The following is a 19,380-nucleotide window of genomic DNA, read 5'->3' as shown; positions in this document are numbered from 1 at the left end:
CTCTATGGTTTTCAGCTGAGAGCAATTGGATTGGTGCAGAAAAAAGGTGTCTCCTCTGGCCAACCGTAGCTGTCGGATGATTGTTGTGCCTTGGTCACAGTTCATCTTCTGACGCAGCAGGAAGTTTGCAGGGATTATGGCTTCTTCCAAACCTTTGGCCAGGTTCTGGGAATGGGGCAGAAACATCATCTGCGTGGGGAGGAATTACGCAGAGCATGCCAAGGAGATGAAAAATGCTCTCCCTAGCGAGCCCCTTTTTTTCCTGAAGCCTTCCTCAGCCTATGTCCGGGAAGGAGACCCCATTATCAAGCCTTACTACTGCAACAGTCTGCACCACGAGGTGGAGCTGGGAGTGGTGATTGGGAAGAAAGCCCATGCTGTCTCCCAGAAGGCTGCTATGGACTACGTGGCAGGGTATGCCCTGTGCTTGGACATGACAGCCAGGGACACTCAAGCTGAGTGCAAGAAAAAAGGCCTTCCCTGGACCTTAGCCAAAGGCTTCAATACATCGTGTCCGGTTAGTGATTTTGTGCCCAAGGAAAAGATACCAGACCCACACAAGCTGCAGATCTGGCTCAAGGTAAATGGTGAGCTGAGGCAAGAAGGGGAAACCTCTTCTATGATTTTCTCTATCCCCTACATCATCAGCTATATCAGTGAAATCATCACACTGGAAGAAGGGGATCTGATTTTGACAGGTAGCCCTAAAGGTGTTTCTGCTGTACAGGAGCACGACGAGATACATGCTGGAATAAACGGCATCCTCAGTATGCAGTTTAAGGTGGCACAGCAATCACGCCAATCTTGATGGGGGAATCTGTCATTTCTTTTGGGGGAGCGCTCTACAGCTGCCTTTTAAAACAGCCAAAGAATGAAGAAATACCTAGATGTCTGTTCCCCAGCAGCCTAAAAGAATGTATTGCCCAATCCTCTTGGAAACAATGAAAAATCAAACGTACTGAGCTAAATTAGGTTTTGTGAGCCTTCTTCTTATAAAGGCCCCAGATAAGGACTACCACTGTTGTGAAGGTCAAGCTTTTCACATTATTGAATGGCACACAGATCCAGCTAAAAATATCTATATGGTACAGAGGCACTCAAGCAATCTGGTTAATGTGTTATATTTAAAGAAAGCAGCTTCAAAAAGGAGAGCTGGGAGTGTATGAGAGAAAGGGAATTGTGATGAAATGCCAGTTTAGGAAGTACTCTGATGAAACTGGTTAAATTAAATGTTCTGTCATACCATTTTTGCCCTAATCCTAAAACTAATGTAGTGCTCCATCATATTGTCTTTAAAAGAAACATCGATTTTTGCTAAGGCATGCGGAGGCCCTTGGAAATAAATGTCCACAAATTTAAAATTGTTTAAGAAAATCAGCATTATTCTCACCACTTTTTTTACTGCCCATTAATTTTTTGGTGGGGCAAAGTGACATTATCGGCACATGAAATTTGGTCTTGTTAAAGGAAAAAATCACTCTGGTGTACTGCACCACAGGTGCATGTTTGCTTCTTTTATGTGACTGTCATTAAAAGCAAATTGTTTTTGAAAGGAGGTTAAAAAATTAAAGGATAGCTGGCATACACAATATACAGTATATTTACAGCTGGTCTGGTAATTAACTTGGAATTATATGTCCTCAAAATCATGCACATGATTGGCAGGAGGTCTCCTTAACTGCAGCACTGCATAAGCCTTGTGGTGGCTGATTAACAAGTTTTGAGGAGAAAGCTGGTGCTCTTTATTCAGAAGTGAATGCTGCATCAGTACAAGTCATTGGGCAGCCAGAAGGGGAAAGGCATTTTATAAAACACAGCCAACTATAAAATGGGGATAAACAAGGCTCTTTCACCTTTGCTACGTGCTTTCATTTAATATTTATTGAAATTAGAAAAATTTAAAATTATACCATTACTTCCAGCAAACTGTAGCTTTAAAGAGAATTACTTGATCCAGGTATTAGCACAAAACAAAACAGGTTTAGGGAAATTTTCAGCAGTTGGGATCCAATTGCCACATAAGCAAAGTGTCTTGTCCAATAGAAAATCCCCTGGATACTCTCAGCATTGAAAGTTCACAGCTTCTCCAGAAGGCCAACTTAATGAGAGGAAAGATCAGCCTGTTCCAGAAGCCCAAACCCCACAAACAGCTTTCCACTTAACACTGTGCATAGTGGCAGAATTTCTATTAGTTTATGGCTGGTCACCTGGTACTGGCTTTCCTTGTTTCCAGGTGCTTGGTAATATCAAAATACAGCAAAAAAATAAAAAGTTTTATAACTATACTTTCCCATGTAAACAATTCCTGTTATCGCAGCAATGTTACAAGTTCATGATTGGGGGAAAAGGTGGCCAGTGCACTCATGTATGCAGAAAGATGTAGCCCACAGACATTCTAAGATGTGATATATATTGTGGAAAAGTTTGAGATTCCCTATTTTAAAAAATCCCTTTTCCTCCTCAAATATAGCTGTGCAGCAAATAGATTAACCTAGAATAGGAGTCACGCATAACCAAAAGGAAAGAGGACGTGGGCTTAGCAATGGGTTAGCAGCTGGTAAAGCTTTTTGGACAGAGAACTTTTCAGTGCAAAGCTATTCTAATCACATTTTTTATGTCTGGGATGTGCATCTTGGGCCTTCTGTTGTTCTTCCCTCACAGACTTCCGTTCCTCAAGTAAGTTAGGGAGAGCCGTTCATAGCATGGTTTGGGCTTTATCTTCCCATACGTTGTAGGATCTCATCTATACTACAAATAGAATTGTACTGAGGGCCTGATTGGAACCACAGTTATCCTTTAATACAGTTAAACTATGGTTCCATTTTAAAGCAGACAGTCATGTTTGGAATCATTTTGTCAGCATTGGACTGTGTTCCCTTCTAAGTTCATGTCAAGCTGACTAATTTCTGTGGGGAAAAAACACCTCCATGTCAGAACCACCCCATTCTGAGGGAATCTGCAGACAAGGTCAATGCAGTGTCATTCTAAAGAAGTCTGATTGCCATATGTAGACACTGAGCTGGGGAGTCTACAGACTCCATTGTGGAGAAGCAGGAAGCACGGAAGGTCTATTGTGATGGCTCTTAACCTTTCCAGAGTACTGTAACTTTTTCAGGAGTCTGATTTGTCTTGTCCCCCCCAAAAGTTTCATCTCACTTAAACTATATGCTTACAAAATCAGACATAAAAATACAAAAATGTCCTAGCCCACTATCACTGAAGAGTTGCTGACTTTCCCATTTTTACCATATCGTTATAAAATAAATAAACAGGAATAGAAATATTGCAGTTACATTTCAGTGTATAGTCTATAGAGCAGTATAAAGAAGTCGGATGAAATTTGTACTGACTTCGCTAGTGCTTTTTATGTATCCTATTGTAAAACTAGGCAAATATCTAGATGAGCTGATGTATCCCCTGGAAAACCTCTGTGTACCCATAGGGGTACATGTACCCCTGGTTGAGAACCACTGGTCTATTGTGTTTTGTAATTCCGAATTACAGGAACTTTCCCCAAAAAGGAGTGGTTATGCTCTTCGGCTGGAGAACACAGAACTTCAGTGAGCCAGCAGTCACAGAAGATCATTTTTGGCTAGAGAGAATTTTCTTTTTATTGCATTGTGATAACTATTCTCCCATGCTATACAAGATCACAGATCATACCTACCGCAATAATTCAAGAATTATACTTTTAGAATTTCTTTCCTATGGGGTATATTGTAATAAAAACATGTCTGCAGTTTAGATTAAATAACTGTTTATTATCCCTTTGAGCATTTTTCAGAATTTATAATAAACTGAATGAAAATTGTTTCCCTTTCTACTTAAGGGGCTTAATTCAACAGAAAGTGCATCTAGATGGCAGACAGATTTTTTCCTAAAATGACCCCTAAATAAGCTTTTCTAAGATGAATAATATAAAACGGAAAGATCAAGAAGATATAGGCCCATTTGTAAAGTTCAGTAATAATCCTGTTTCTCTTTTACCAGTCTAAATACATTTAACAAAATACAAGTATTGCATCAAACCTCTTTTTTATAATAATGTCATTTCAATGCAGTACAACTTTTTTAAATCCTTCCAGCTGTTAAAAAGCCAAACAATGTTATTTTCTTCCTTTTCCTGACAAGCTCTGACTGGCCTCTACAGGATCTGCTAGTTTGCATGAAAGCAAGTTCACTCTCAATCCGGTTCTCAAACTGGGTGACAAAACCAACTGTAAAAATAAAGAATTGTATTTTTTCTGCAAAACATTTCAAAACTTTTTGTTTTCAAAGTTATATACAATGTCTCCCGTCTCAATGAAGCATATTGCTTATGTGCCTATGACTATCAAAGATAAATGCTTCCATTTGATGGGATCCAGAGACTGTGTGGGCTAAGGAAAGGCGTGTGTTATAAAGAGTTAAGTTTAATGTTAAAGAAAAGTTTGAAGCCAGGTTACAGTAGCTCTAACAGGCCATTTTATTAAAAAAGGGAGTACCGTACAGTGCACAGTAAAGTCTATGGTTTAAAAAAAAAAAAAAAAAAATCAGGCATGTTGCATCAAAGCAGCAAATGTTTTAACAATTCACTTCTCCAGCTGTGTGGATCTGTATTATTGTTGCCATTCCCAAGACAGCTAGGGACTCTAGAACCTATCACATTCCCTTCCCCAAAGGCAAAGCCATTTTTTTTTTTTGAAAAAAAACAAGTTTTAATTTGCATAATTAAATATGAAAGGTAATATTTACATAATCCTAGACACAGTACAATATAATCAAACATGTAACTTGGTCCCTGATCCTACAGACATACACATACTTAAGTTTATGCACATGAGTAGTGCTAATTAAGTCAATGGTACTAATATGTTTACAGTTAAGCACATGCACAACTCTTAAGACGACCAGGGTCCTAGTCAGCAGTGGCCAGATCCTGCAGGTCTCACTCAGATTTTGCCTGAGTAAGGCTTACAGAAGTAGCCATCCTGCTGTCAAAACCCAATAATGAGGACATTTATTTTCTGGTATTATATTGTATTATACAACAATTATATGCATATAAATTCATAGACCATTTAACTGTCAACAAGTACACTAGGTGACTATCTTATGACTGTTAAACATCATTTTATTTTAATATAAAAAAATCCTTTCCCTGACACTAACAAATGGTTTACTTGTTTAGTGATAACACTACATACTTACTTTAAAATAAATTTTGCTTCGTTCAAGAAGAAGGTGCCATTTTAATGCTGTCTTCTGCTCTTCCGTCAGAGTGAGGAATTCATGTACCTGTTGAAATGATCAAACACCACACTTATTTCTGAAACACATTAAAATATACATGTGAGTGAAAATCACTTTCAGAAGATACTAGAATGACCACAAACTTAATGCCCTCAAAGGAAAATGTAAAACTCATTTTTTCAGTCTAATGTTCCAACAATCATACCTCACCAAAAAAAAGTTAGCAAACAGAAACGCTTCCCACCGACTGGCGGATGGAAAGAGAGAGAAGCTGTTCACTTTAATAAACTTGTAAAGCTATCAAATATCACAGAGATGCATGTTTTATAATTACATAGATATATTGGGTAGAATAGACTGCTTAATGTTCAGGGATGCAGATTAATGGAAATATCAATTATGTCTCCAGGAAAGTGTAATTTTTCAAATGAAAAAATAGGGATCTTCTGTTGAATCTCGTTTAATCAAAGTAAAGTTTTAAGAGGATCGGCACCATTATAAATTCTTAAATAAATTTAAACATGATTCCTTCTTTTTAGGAATTTGATAGTCCCTAGCTATACAGTAGAATCTCAGAGTTATGAACCAAGGTTAAAACTGACCAGTCAACCACACCCATCATTTGGAATCAGAAGTACATAGGCAGCAGAGCTTATATATATATATATATATATGTAAAAAAGCAAATACAGTACAGCACTGTGTTAAATGTAAACTACTAAAAAATAAAGGGAAAGCAGCACTTTTCTTCTGCATAGTAAAGTTTCAAAGCTGTTTAAGTCGAGGTTCTGTTGTAAACTTTTGAAAGAACAACCATAACATTTTGTTCAGTTACAAACATTTCAGAGTTACAAACAACCTCCTTTCCTGAGTTGTTTGTAATGCTGAGGTTCTACTGTGCCAAGAGTACAAACATAATATAGCAATATGGCTTGCTTCACACAGCTGGACCTTCATGCTCTTAGATCAGATCAACCAGGGGAAACTAATTTCTATTATTTACCGTGCAGCTTAATGTTTCCTCAGCTACAACGTCTGAGAGGTTACATGAACGTAGAGTGCCTGTGTGATCTGTAAGATCAACTAGCAAATCAAAACTGGTAAAGACAGACTTAGCATCTGAAGAGTTGTCATTGCAGAAAGTGCATGTGTTTGACATTTCATTGACCACATAGTGGCACCCTGAACTGCAAGGAACAGGAAAAGACAAAGTATTAATTACAACAGGTATACAGTTATTTATTGTCAATTTGAAATTGTTCTCTAGACCACCTGACCTTCCTCCAAACCACCCCTCCAATGGACTCTTCCTTCCAACCAGATTCCTTCATCTTTTACACCCATACAGAGACAAACGGGCCCTTACTCTCCTCTCTCCCTCCAAAAGCCAGAGAGGGCAGGCTCTCTCTCTAATCATCTCTGACAAAGTACACATCTGAAACCCTCCATTCTAACAAGACCAGATTTCCCCCTCCCCCCCATGCAGAGCAGTTTCGTTTTACTTTCCTGGAACTAAGCTAAACATTGTTTGATCTCAGTTGTGTTGGGGTAAAGGAGAGGAGGGCAAATGTTTTTTATATAAAGTTAAAATATAAACAACTGCTTACCACCTGTTTCGTATAATTTTAGATGTATCAGTATCAATGTTCAGTGTAGAAATATAAGCGTAAATAATGCCATACACTGGTTCAGGTTTCCCCTCATTCTGCAAAGCTTTTACCTTTAACTGCTCCACAGTATAAATGTCAACTATAGTCTGCACTAAAGTTGAAAGGAAAAATGTTAAATATGTCCAAGAAAACACCACTAAATAAAAAAAAGGACAAAGTTCAAAAAGGAATATTGGGTCTGATCTAAAGCCCATTTGAAATCAACAGAAAGACTCCCATTGACCTTCATGGGTTTTGGATCAAGCTCATAATAGAAAAAAGTGAGACATTCAGTAAAGAAAATAGTTAAGAAGCAAGAGCTCCAACCCAGAGAAGATAAGTTTTACTCTAAAACATTTTCAAATAAAATATTTGTCCTATTTATTGTGTGCTTCCTTTTCTAAATATATTCATATATAGGTATTTTATATATAATAGTTTGCTCTGTCTTTTTCTTATTTATTCAGATATTCAGTTTAGGTCTCTTTCCCCAAGGCCTGTGCGTTTCCAAGAATAGTATGTCAAGCTGTTTGCAAGTACGCATAGCCATCCACATTTGAGGTACACAACATCGCCAGACAATTTGTAAAACAGCTCGATAAAGGTCAGGTCCTGAAATTCTTAAACAGGTGAAATTTTCCATTGAAGTCAGTGAGTTTTAAACCTATAAAAAAGCTGCAGGAACAGGTCCGAAAAGCAAATGACAGTACTACCCAACCAAGTCACATTAAATCAAAAGAATGTCTGGAGGAATGCTTACAATTTATGGATTCTTTTAACTGATCCTCAGTTATATCATCCAAAGCGCTTGTTGCTGCACTCTCTTTTATGAAGTTGAAAAGAATACTCGCTTCTGGTGTGTCTTGAAAATATAAAATAAAAATTAGCTATGAATAAATGTCCCCTGCAAAAAACAACAAGTAAAATGTCTGAATTCTGAAATTATTGCTATTTTTATTCTGGTAACAGGAAGGCCACATCAGTCTGCAGTAAGCAGAGAGCTGCTTCTCTCTTTCATTCTCCGACCATTAATACATATATGGGATGCACGAAGGAAGCATAGATGGAGGTGCCGCAGGAAACCAGAAATTATTGTTCACTTGACACCTGACTGCCCCTTCCTGCAAGAGGGGAAAAATACTCTAAAAATATGAGCAAAATGCTATAGTAGCAATGCCATACTATCTCACTAACACAAGGACAGAGGCCTAGGAGGAGTGGGAGGGCCACTGAGTCCAGGCACTCAAAGTAAAACAGGCCCAACCCTTCCACACAGATCTGCAAAGCAGAGATTCCCCTGTGCACCGCACTTTTCTCTGGCATCAGGACTAGCTCCATGGTTGTACTGCCATTCTCTCTCTTGCCATGGCTACACCTCTTTATGGAGTTCTTGTCACAGTGAGGGAGCTAAGCATCTATATATGCATCAAATGTCCAGAGACTGTGGCGCACATTCAATATGATGTAAACTGTGTTTAGCAACTCTTGGCTGGATTTGTCCTCTCTCCACTCTCCAAAATCTAGAGTCCCCAACATATGACGTTCACACAAGGGTCTTCCATGGACTCGAGTGAAGTGTCCAGGAACCCTGCTGCTGATCTGACGTTCTCCTGCACAGACACTGGCTGGGCTCAGATCTTCACACATTCACACCTTCCACTTCACCCACACAATGGAATGAGAACATCTGGCCCTCAGAAACGATGCAACTGTTACTTTTACAAAACAAACACAATGCTATTTACAGGAGAAACCAAGCCTTAGAGAATGCTTCCAACTGGTGAAGATGACTCACTGTGTAGGCAGCTAGTGTTAGATCAGGCCATTCTTTTCTTAGTTAAAATTAAATGTTCATATGTCTCTGCAAACAGACAAATTATGAATAAACTGGGCCAAATTCTGCACTCAAATGCTCACATTCATTGCTCACTGAAATTAGAAGATGCATGTGAGAATCTGAGGGCTGAGTTTGACCCAAGAACTCTACCTATTAACCTACATGTTATTTTTACTGGGTTTGTATTTTGTACCTAATAGAGAAAGAAAAAAATATTCATTTCACAATGCTTAATAGGAGACTCAGCTAAGTTTTAACTACCGATTGGACAGTTGTGCTAAATATTACAATGGTAGGTGTTATAGAAAAACTATTAATAGCTGAGATAGACAGAAATTAGCTATTGTATGTGGTGAAATCTCTCTTTAGCTAAAGCTTCAAAATTTCTTTTAAATTCTAATGCAAGCTAAATTTGAACCAAAAAGTTAATACTTGCACTTGAATTATTTATCTATTATAGCCTACAATATGTGGGCTTTAACAATCTCTTACCTGGATTAGTTGTAAAAATGGTTTTTGATATAACAGTTGCAGTCATGCAGTTCCTAAATTTGTCAAAATTTATTCTCAGCTCTGATGCAAATATTACTGGACAGAAAAACATAATTCTTTGTTATTTTAAATAAGTATCACACTAAAGATAAAAAACAACAGCAGAAATCTTTCACAAAAATAGAAAAGGGATACCTGTTTCTCGTGGCATCCAACTCTGCGCAAGCTGGATAGATTCATTATCCCAACTAAATAAAAAAAAAGTTTATTTAATAGTGAAAGCATTGGGAACATGGGTGACAAAATATGAAAAATAGTAGGGATTAGCATTTATGCCATTAAAGAGTATTTATTCCCCTCATCCTTCCCCAAAATATTAAACAAAGATCTAAGTATAAGTTAAAATGGTCAGAATGACCCCAGTCCAGCCTTTAATTGTGCATGAACACTTCTGTGTGCATACTATTATTTGTATATGCAAACTACTGGGTTTATATAACCTGCATTTGTATGCTATGTGCACAAGCACAAATGCTTTTGGGTGTACAGATTATATCACATGTACACCCAAATGGTTATGCAAATACAACTGCAGGCATATTTTGGTTATGCAAACACAGCTACAGGCATATTTTGAAAATATAGCCCACCAAGTAACTACAAAACTTTCCTACATTATTTCTAAGTGTTTATTTTCATTTTGATCCCATTTTACTCTAACTCCACTTCCCGTTATTAATTCTGCTTTAGTCTTTTCTCATCTTTTATATGACCTTTTTAACTGATTGGTTTGTGGAGGAAATGTACTGCACTTACAGCTATTTTAAAACGGCAGATGCTACATATATGCATATCTAAGGGTATGTTTACATTTGCTAGAAGATTTAATTATAAAACTGTTTACCTGTGAAAACGCTGATAGGCATGCATAAGTACATTCATGCAAAGGCAGACCTATGTTTGGGAGCAAACAATACATCTCTTTGCATAAATAAAATGTCTATTGGTCTGATTGGCAACAGTTCTTTTATTATTCCATACCAGTGACCTTTCATAATTTATTTGTAGTTCAGCTTCACTCTGACACTCTTGAACTGTAAGTTTGTCAGTATCTCATAGAAATAGATAACATATCCAAGGTCACTATCAGATATCCTTTACATGTAATATTGTTTGATGGATACTGCTGCCTTTTAATAAATATTGCTTCCTCAGCACAGTGGCCACCCAATTAATACTGTATTTCAATTAACTAACTACAAGATTAGGGCAATATTCACTACATTCAATTTATTATCTCTTTATCTACCCTTGCTTTAATTTGTGTATTTGAATAATGATTTAGTACATGATTTACCAAATCATTGCAAAGGACAACTCTGTTTCATCATACAGCTTTACTTCACACCTCTGACCTTTCCTTTTGTCTGAAGTGGTAAAGTACTTTGGCTCCCCAACCTTGAAAAGTAAGAAAAATATTACTATTCACCTAAAACATATAGAAGATTTAAAAAGAATCAAGCTAAAAAGGAAGAGTCAAAATGATTAAAATATATAAAAAATGACAACAAGCAAGAATACAGAATCAGTTTGCATCCCTGACCATCTTAGCTAATAGTCACTGATGGCCTGTCCTCCATGAACTTATCTAATTCTTTTTTTGAACCTAGTTATAGTTTTGCCTTCACAACATCCCCCGGCGACAAGTTTCACAGGTTGACTGTGTATTCTGTGAAGAAGCAGCAGGGGCGGCTGTAGGTATTTTGCCGCCCCAAGCACGGCAGGCAGGCTGCCTTCAGCGGCTTGCCCGCGGGAGGTCCGCCGAATCTGCGGGACCATCGGACCCTCCGCAGGCATGCCGCCAAAGGCAACCTGCCTGCCACCCTCGCGGCGACCAGCAGAGCGCTCCCCGTGGCTTGCCACCCCAGACACGCGCTTGGCATGCTGGTGCCTGGAGCTGCCCCTGAGAAGCAGAGTTTGACAATGTTGTCTTTAACCCCCAGAGAAAGGGCCAAACTTGTGTATTTCATAAAAACTGAATGAGTTATATATGTGAAGGTATCCACGGACACTCTGGTTTACTTTGAAAAAATGTTGATTTCCAGATACGTATATCTTCTATGCATGTGCTGACATGATCCCAAAACTGTGTGTGATTTGGAAGGTTTCCATTCTCATAAATCTCCACTGAAATCACCTATACAAAATCTATTTACTGAAAGTACCAGGATTTGACCTAGCACGTACACTTGAATGTATTTCAGAATAAAGGGATTGGAGTTCATAAACAGACCATTGGTACAGTAGTTGCAATAAATTCCTGAACATATCTGGGGCTCTATTGTGATCTCAAATATCCAGGTGTACCTTGTGTTCTCAAACCTCTTGATGTTCTATTCGCAAAGCAGATCTTTTAAGCTACAGTATGTGCTGGTGTGTGCCTGCAATTAGAGCTTTACACATCCCAAAGAAGTCGTAGCATCCCAAAACTTAAATACTATATTTATTAACTAATTTTATAAACTAATTTTTACTTCATAAAAGTGGACTTGTATGTATGTATATGAACATTGAAATAAGTTATCCCCTTGTATTTTTGTATCAGATAAAGCACTATATTATATATATATCAATCCTTATGTTGCATTTTGTTTCTTCTATTAACTCAATCCATATGACTGCAGACCAAGACAAAAGAAAATAGTTGCTTCAGGCAGCCATGATCCTGTAAATCTAAATCTACACTGAAATCAATCAGGGCTGCAGCAGAAAAAAAACCCTCTCCATTTTGTTGTAGCACTTCTAACTTACCGACTTCACTGCTGCAAGCACATTAATGATTCTTCCATCAAGGCTTTGCCCATTTGCAACAATGTCACCCAGAGAATAGTAATCCTGAGGATCCTTTACAGGTAGGTGCAACAGGGAAAGCAGCTTGGTGTCCACTTCATAGTGGCAACAAATTTTGACCACTGAATGAGTCTCACTGAGCAATAATTTGTAGCAGCTAAATTGAATACATAAAAAATGTATTTTACACATCACTAGTACACTATCCAGTGAAAAGTTACATCAGTTCATAGCAAACAATGTCAGTTGATGTTTTTCTATAGGATTATTACTGAGGATGATAAAAGGTTAAGAAATACATGTTGTTATATCTTGATAACAACATGTCAGTTTTTGATCCTAAGGAAAAATGATATGTTTATGTGTGGCAAATTGCCGGTACTGATCTGCTGGGTCTCGCGCTTTCTCTTCTCTGGGGTAGGTTCAGGGCGCTATTGCTTGCCTCTGAACTGGTTCTTAATTACTCCACTAGTGTCCTTGGAGGAGAGGAGTGGAGAGGGAGGGACCTGGGCCCGCCCTCTACTCCAGGTCCCAACCCAGGGGCCCTGAGGGTTGTGGTGAACCACTTGACTTAGCGGTTCCTTCCCCTGGGTTACTTCCCTCTCCTACCCTTCAGCTTGTGAAGGGCTTCTTGCCTCCCTTCTACACAAGCCTGGTGCCCCTTACCTAGGGTTTCTTCTGGACTTCACAATCCACCGCAGCACTCCTCCAAACTTTCTATTTCTCTCTTATCAAACTCTTCTCTTCTCCAACTTCTGCAACCTGCACTCTGCTCCAATCAAACCTTCCTCCTTCAACTCCCACACTGTCTGACTGAAGCAGGGGTTTTTATCACATGACTGAAGTCAGGTGCTCTAACTGGAGTCAGGTGCTCTAAATGGCTACAGGTGTTCTAGTTAATCTAAAGCAAACCTTCCTCCCTTGGCAGGGAATAAGGCCCCCTGCTAACGCTCTCATGCTGCCCTCTGGCCATGCTGTATCACATATGTTACACTTCATAGATATTTACAATCAAGAAGTCAACATGCATTATTAACAATGTAAAACATAAATCCATCACCCTTTCAGCACTTCACAGGTAGTTTTTATATTGCGATATATACTCCATGTAATGAAACATTTAAAAAGTCCTTTACAAAGTGTTAAATTACATACTGTTAGGGTAGCAACTCAGTAACAATGTCTATAGTCTATAGTACTTAGATTGTAAACTTTTTGGGACAAATACCAGTAATACGACTATTAATAATAATCATACACACACGCACACTTGAAACATTAGCCAGGACAAAGGAGTTCCCTCTCTACAGATTCAAATACCTGAAGAATATACGAGAAAAGGAAAAGGTCCTTGCTTTTCCTTCTCAAACAAACCACCCTCAATCGATATCCCATGCTGGAATTTGAGTAGATAAGGTTTGACTCAGTTGTTCAGCATCTGTGACAAACTCCGCTCTGGGTTAAGATTTACAGGGCTAGTGAATCTCATTGTGCCATCTAAAATTTTCAGATACCTTTCACAAAGTTAACTGAAACCAAAATAATCGTGATACCGTGTAAACTATTTTTAAAAAATAATGCTATAGAGTACTAAACTGCCTTCCAGCTAAAGACATGCAAATGGCTTTTGACAGGATTTAACATCTTTCCATAAAATTATAAAGTGTTTAATTAAACACAATGGGGCAAAGTCATCCTTGGAATAAATTCAATTAACTTCAACATACGTTACTGCAGGCATAATGTAAGGCATGCTTAGCTACTAAGGATCTTTACTATATTACTACAAAAGCCCAAGGTCCACATCATGACTAAATACATTTTCCTTGTAAGACTGTTTGGCAGAATATATTACTATATATTGTTCAGGACCCACAAGTGAATGACGACAGATACATGGACACATTTTAAACAGCAGGCCACAACTTTATTAAAATGTAACATCACTGTCTGCCCCATTTCCCTATGCCAGGAATCTGAAGTGGGTCCAGTGTGGGTTTTATAGGGCAACTACCATATAGCTCACAACTCTCAGAGTATACTTTTCACTGCCTACCCCAAGGATTCAACTTGCTCTTCTGAATCCTCTCAACTTTCCCCCTGCAAAGAGGATAAAGGGTCCCACAGAGGGACCCCATCCTGCAGGGACTTCAGATCTCCCTTTTTTCCACAGACCGAGGATCCATCAGCAAAATCCTACATCTCTGATGTTCTGGTTGCTGGCCCTTTGGCCTTTTATCCACACTGGACACTGGCCATAAGTTGTTTTGACTAACATTCATAAAGTTTCTCACATGAAATTCCTAAATTCTACACCTATTCAACATAATTCTGTCTCCTGGACGATATGAGAAGGAAGGGGGAAAAAAAGAAACCACTAGGCCGCAGCGAATGTGTCCCTGATGGAAAAAATTCCTTCCTGATCACTTAAACAGATGATCAGTTAGACCCAGAGCAACCTAAACACACAGTTCCTATATAACATAACAACAGGGAGAGGGGGTGGGTTTAGCTAAAAATAGACAAGAGGCTTGAAAACCCTAGGCCATGATTTAAATAAATTACTGGGGGAAGCAACAGCCAATCTCTCTAGCTGGCCAATGAGCAGCAGAGCACTCAATATCCCAGTATAAACCCACTTTTAACCAAAAGTTGTCCAGCACCTTACAGATCCAACCAAGTATCCCAGCCATTAAATCGGTGGTGGTAGTGGATGGAGGAAAGCATGGATGCATAACATTAATCTTGCAATATTCCAAGGGAAATTGCCTCATAATAACTGTCTAGTCTGACAATTATAGACAATATTAATCATGATTATTCCACAAAATGAAGCTGGAAGCCTACTTTAAATTTACCTAGGAGTTGTGGGATTGAATTTTTCTTCCTTTTCTAGTTCCTTTGTTTGCACTAAAGGATTTTCAATTGTCACTGAAATGAAATATAGCATAGAAAAGTAATATTACAATTATTTTAAAAGGAAGAGTACAGATATGTACAGAGAAATGTATCTAGGCAATTATTTGTTCTAGGTTAAATAGCAAAAATTTAGTTATTACAAACATTTTAAAAGTGCTTTAAGAGTGAAATTCTCACCTGTGCAGAGGGGTCACACAAGGACAATATACCATGTCTCACTTAAGCCCTCAAAATATAGCTTATGTAGAACTAAAGTAGTGCACAGTCCTTGTGCAGGCCTTATAGGCCTGATCCAAAGACCACTGAAGACAATGGGACTCTTTCTTCTGATTTTAAAAGACATTGGCACAGGACAAATAAATCAGGAGCACTGGGGATTTTTTTTAGTGGATTGTGTTGGGGATTTTTTTGGTAGGGGGAAGGGGTTGTAAGTAAAATGCTAAATTATCTTAACACACAATTTCCTTTTAATGATTAATAATAATTGGGCACAATGTTAAAATGTAGATCCATTAACTATGCATGGGTTCTGAGTGGCAATATTCAGTAGTTATATCTGGGGGAAGGGTGCTGTTGACAACTGTTGTAGCTTGACTTTAAATTCTAAAAGGTTTACTCCCTCTTCCTCTATACTTATGTAACTGAACAATTTGTTTCCAATTAAATTGTTTTCATAATCATCAGATGAAAATATAGTAAAACCGCAAACACATAACACTGATTTACAGGAAAAAATATTCAAACAGAAATACGTTAAGAGTAAACTCCAACTCACCACAGTCACCTACTCTAAAACTTTCTGAAAGCGATCTAACATACTCCTCTCTGCCCCAAGAATTTACATTTATAAAGTAAGCTGGTGAATCTCGAATGGTAAAACTGAAGGTGTATCTCTCAGATCCAATGTCTGAAAAGGGAAACAATGCTTTTAATATCAGATATGCATGAAAGTGTGTCAATTCAATCTGCTATTAGTATTATTATACTTGACCAGATTTTACCATAACTTTAAATAAAAGTGTTAAATAAGTTAGTTACAGAAATTTGGTAAATACCACTAGAGGTCAGCAGATTTTTTAATTATGAAATTTGGTGTTCATGAATGAGAACTGTCTGGCAACAATAAATACTATGGTTCAAACAGATGCTGTGCAAGTCTCCCCACACTTGGCAAAGCACTTGTCATCCAACTTTTAATGGAGTATTATATTATGTAACATCATGTACATTTGGGAGTGTAAATCAGTAGATATGCACCGAAAATGTTATGCGTACATCAGAGAAAGATTTAAGATCAGTCAACTATAAAAATGTATAGCAGTGCAAAATGATAAAGCAACACTAAACAGAGAACATATTGAGCTAACTTCTCTGCTGGTATAACCTCACAGTGGTCAACAGATAAGAGAACCTCCCCAGCAGTAAAACTGGCATGAAGAAGTGTAGGTACACCTCTACCCCGATATAATGTTGTCTTTGGGAGCCAAAAAATCTTACCGTGTTACAGGTGAAATCGCGTTATATCGAACTTGCTTTGATTTACTGGAGTGCGCAGCCCCCCCCCCCGGAGCAGTGCTTTACCGCCTTACAGCCAAATTCGTGTTATATCGGGTGGCGTTATATCGATGTAGTGGTGCATATGTATTAGTGATATTACTACATAGGGTTCAATGACTATAAAAGGGAGCTCACTGATGATATAATGGCTGGTCTCATGATCTAAATTTAGTGCTCTATGGACAGACTCTCAGATTTTAAGATTAAGGTTGTCCCTTTGCTGGTGCAAGCTCAATGTGGTGTGGAGGCAATGAATACAGCCTTGCGTGAGCAGCTTACATTGTTGTCCAGCATTGTGGTTTCTATGGCTAATCTAAGAACACAGCTGAGTGATAGCCAAATCCAAACCTCCTCAGTCAGACAATATTCATTGTAACATATGGTCTTGAAATCACAGTGAGTAAAAAAAGAAGAGGGTCCACTGAGGCTCAGAATAAACCCAGTGAAGAAAACTGGACTAGTAATTAGGGGTAAGTGAAGTGGTTCAATTTAAACAAGAAAACATACTTGGAATTCATACAGATCTTTTGAACAAAACCTGAGTCAAATTTCAGATCCATAGATTGTAAGGCCAGAAGGGACCACTGGAATCTTCTTGAAGGAGGGAGATGGAAAAGTCCAAACATGCTCTTAAGCCTTCCGAGCTCTGCATTTCTTATGGTAGTGGCCTATCTTCCGGGCCTAGTGGCGTGCTTCCTTCCTCCAGGTATCTTCAGGGTGGCCTGAGACTGTTGCTCTCTGAGTGGCCCATGGGTCATTGTTGGTACAGTGATATGTTGCAAGGTGTTCACTGCTCTAATTCTAGAGCATTTAAAAGGTACCCTGACAACTGCATCCCAGACCACACAAGATTAGGAAATCCCTGAACTCAGATTTATCCTTCCCTCCTTCTCTTTCTGTGAGCTCAGTGGTTATCAAGGGAGCCAATTTCTTATCAATTTAGTTCCATATAAACTGTTTTAGGAGTTTTATTTGGTTCCCTAGCATGGTTATATAGGTCAAAAGCCTTGCCTTCTAATTTATAGTTTGTTTGTTTTTTTATTCTCCAAACAAAAACATAACATTCTCCATGTCCACAAATATTCATTCTACCAGAGCAAAAAATAATTCAGTAGTTTTTCCTTTTAAGCTTATACCAAGGCAGTCTGGGCACTTCGACATCCAGGGCTAGGATTATCTTCATATTATTGACTGAAGTTACTGAACTCCCATAGCAGAACAGTGGTGAGAGCATAATGTCTCTGTATTATTCCCAGGAAGAAAACAGATGGAGAAAGTCTGCATAAAATACCGGATGTCTGCATTCCTCCATCTGGGATCCCATGTACAGAAAGCGTGGTCCTTTTCAAACGGATGTCCTTACAGCATGCACATATATATATAATCCCCTTAATGAATAAAGCATGAAAAAAAATGAAGACTCATAATTACTTGACCTAATGTAGAATAATTCTGACTTCAAATGCTGGCAGATTGGGAACCATCTATTAAGTGAAAAGTAGAATATGATTTTTATTATGCTACCAAAATACTGACTAGTATGCTTAATGATTAGAGGATTTTGACAGCTCTCCTAGGGAAAAAAATGTCACACATAAGGAGCTAAAGTACAACCTAAACTTAACAGAAATATGATCATTACAGCAACAGAATGATAGGAAAGTGTATAGCCAAGGAAAAGCATATGACTCAGAGAAGGAGTTTTGATGTGATAATCAAACAATAGTGTAGAAAACTTCTGGGAACCAATGATCACAGGCCCACACTTGGGGAAAAATTTGTCTTAATTTTTAAGTGACTATGGTCAACACTGAAACATCTGATACATTCCAGATGACCAGAAAAAACGGTTTTATACTGAATAATTTGCCTGGCCTGTATCACAGACTTCTGGACTTGCACAGTATAGAACTCCACATGCTTCAAAAGGTATTTTTTATTGAATCTTTTCCTCTTCTTGATTAGGCAAGTTAAAAGGATAGTCATGGCTGAATCTCTTCCTCAATCCTGTTTCTGTTATTTAATGGCTGTCGTGTTCGTGTGCTATTTATTTCCACAAAACTGAAAGAAAGAGAAAGTGATGCATAACTGGCTAAAAGGAAGGAGAATGATAACAGATGCGTCAGAAAATGAGGAACAGCTTCAAACAGCTAGACAAGATAAGCAGAAATAGAAAATATGACAGCATTTGGAAGAGGATTTTGTAATTGAAAGGAACTTAGAAATAGGGCCAGGGAATGATTACAAATAATGAGAACATAAAAGAACAGCTGAAGTGAAGCAGATGAACTAGCCTCACAATCTAGATAATAACAGGCATGGGTATCACTTTAAATGGATCAGCTAAGATTTTAATTTTACTATAATTAAATTTTGCTTAGTTGTCCAGATTAGAAGTCTAATAAAGCTTAATAAGTGTTCTTTTAAAAATATAACATTAAATATACATTTAGTATCATAAAATCTAAATTAAATGCTTATTTGAGGTGATTAAAGCATCTTTAATCCTTTTTTAAAATCTACAGAATATATTCAATGTTTTTACAATCTAATACCTTCCCTAATACTCTAAGGGCATCATATTTCCATTTTTCTTGTTCATTTTGTTGCATGGGCAGTTCTAAGAATGCTTGGGCCTCCCTAAAGATGGGGGCCTTAGTATTGCTGTTATTTTAACAGTTTTACATGGACTCATGTCTCATGGTTAGAGCCTACAAGGGCTCCAGGATTTGGTTCCCAGATTTGTTGCTGACACACAAATGTGTGGCAAAGGCAAGATATTTGGGTACTGACTTCCGCTTACACTAAGGCCCCTTCACAATGCTTCAGTACTGTAAATGAGAC

General features: G+C 38.0%; 2 protein-coding genes across 2 annotated transcripts in view; one reads left to right on the top strand and one right to left on the bottom strand.

The window, feature by feature from the left end:
• The first annotated feature begins 32 nt into the window (after positions 1-32).
• Positions 33-4,252, top strand: FAHD1 (fumarylacetoacetate hydrolase domain containing 1). The gene has a single exon (XM_032762739.2). It carries the CDS (start codon positions 137-139, stop codon positions 806-808), a length of 672 nt encoding a protein of 223 aa, XP_032618630.1. The 5' UTR covers positions 33-136; the 3' UTR covers positions 809-4,252.
• MEIOB (meiosis specific with OB-fold) overlaps positions 4,103-19,380 on the bottom strand; it is a 17,411-nt gene continuing 2,133 nt past the window's right edge. The window contains exons 2-13 of the mRNA XM_032762793.2: positions 17,828-17,924; positions 15,755-15,886; positions 14,919-14,991; positions 12,022-12,217; positions 10,568-10,668; positions 9,406-9,458; positions 9,211-9,306; positions 7,642-7,743; positions 6,840-6,993; positions 6,236-6,419; positions 5,191-5,277; positions 4,103-4,217 (exon numbers count right to left, since the gene is read on the bottom strand). Coding sequence (XP_032618684.1) covers positions 4,107-4,217; positions 5,191-5,277; positions 6,236-6,419; positions 6,840-6,993; positions 7,642-7,743; positions 9,211-9,306; positions 9,406-9,458; positions 10,568-10,668; positions 12,022-12,217; positions 14,919-14,991; positions 15,755-15,886; positions 17,828-17,924 — 1,386 coding nt within the window. The 3' untranslated portion in view covers positions 4,103-4,106. The remainder of the gene's footprint in view (positions 4,218-5,190; positions 5,278-6,235; positions 6,420-6,839; positions 6,994-7,641; positions 7,744-9,210; positions 9,307-9,405; positions 9,459-10,567; positions 10,669-12,021; positions 12,218-14,918; positions 14,992-15,754; positions 15,887-17,827; positions 17,925-19,380) is intronic.

The sequence above is a fragment of the Chelonoidis abingdonii genome, chromosome 9 (assembly GCF_003597395.2).
Source record: "Chelonoidis abingdonii isolate Lonesome George chromosome 9, CheloAbing_2.0, whole genome shotgun sequence".
Classification (NCBI taxonomy): Eukaryota; Metazoa; Chordata; order Testudines; family Testudinidae; genus Chelonoidis; species Chelonoidis abingdonii.
This window is presented reverse-complemented; position numbering and strand designations above follow the sequence as displayed.

Coding starts and splice junctions, on each gene's coding strand:
- FAHD1 (XM_032762739.2), top strand. CDS start 137: ATGGCTTCTTCCAAACCTTTGGCCAGGTTCTGGGAATGGGGCAGAAAC.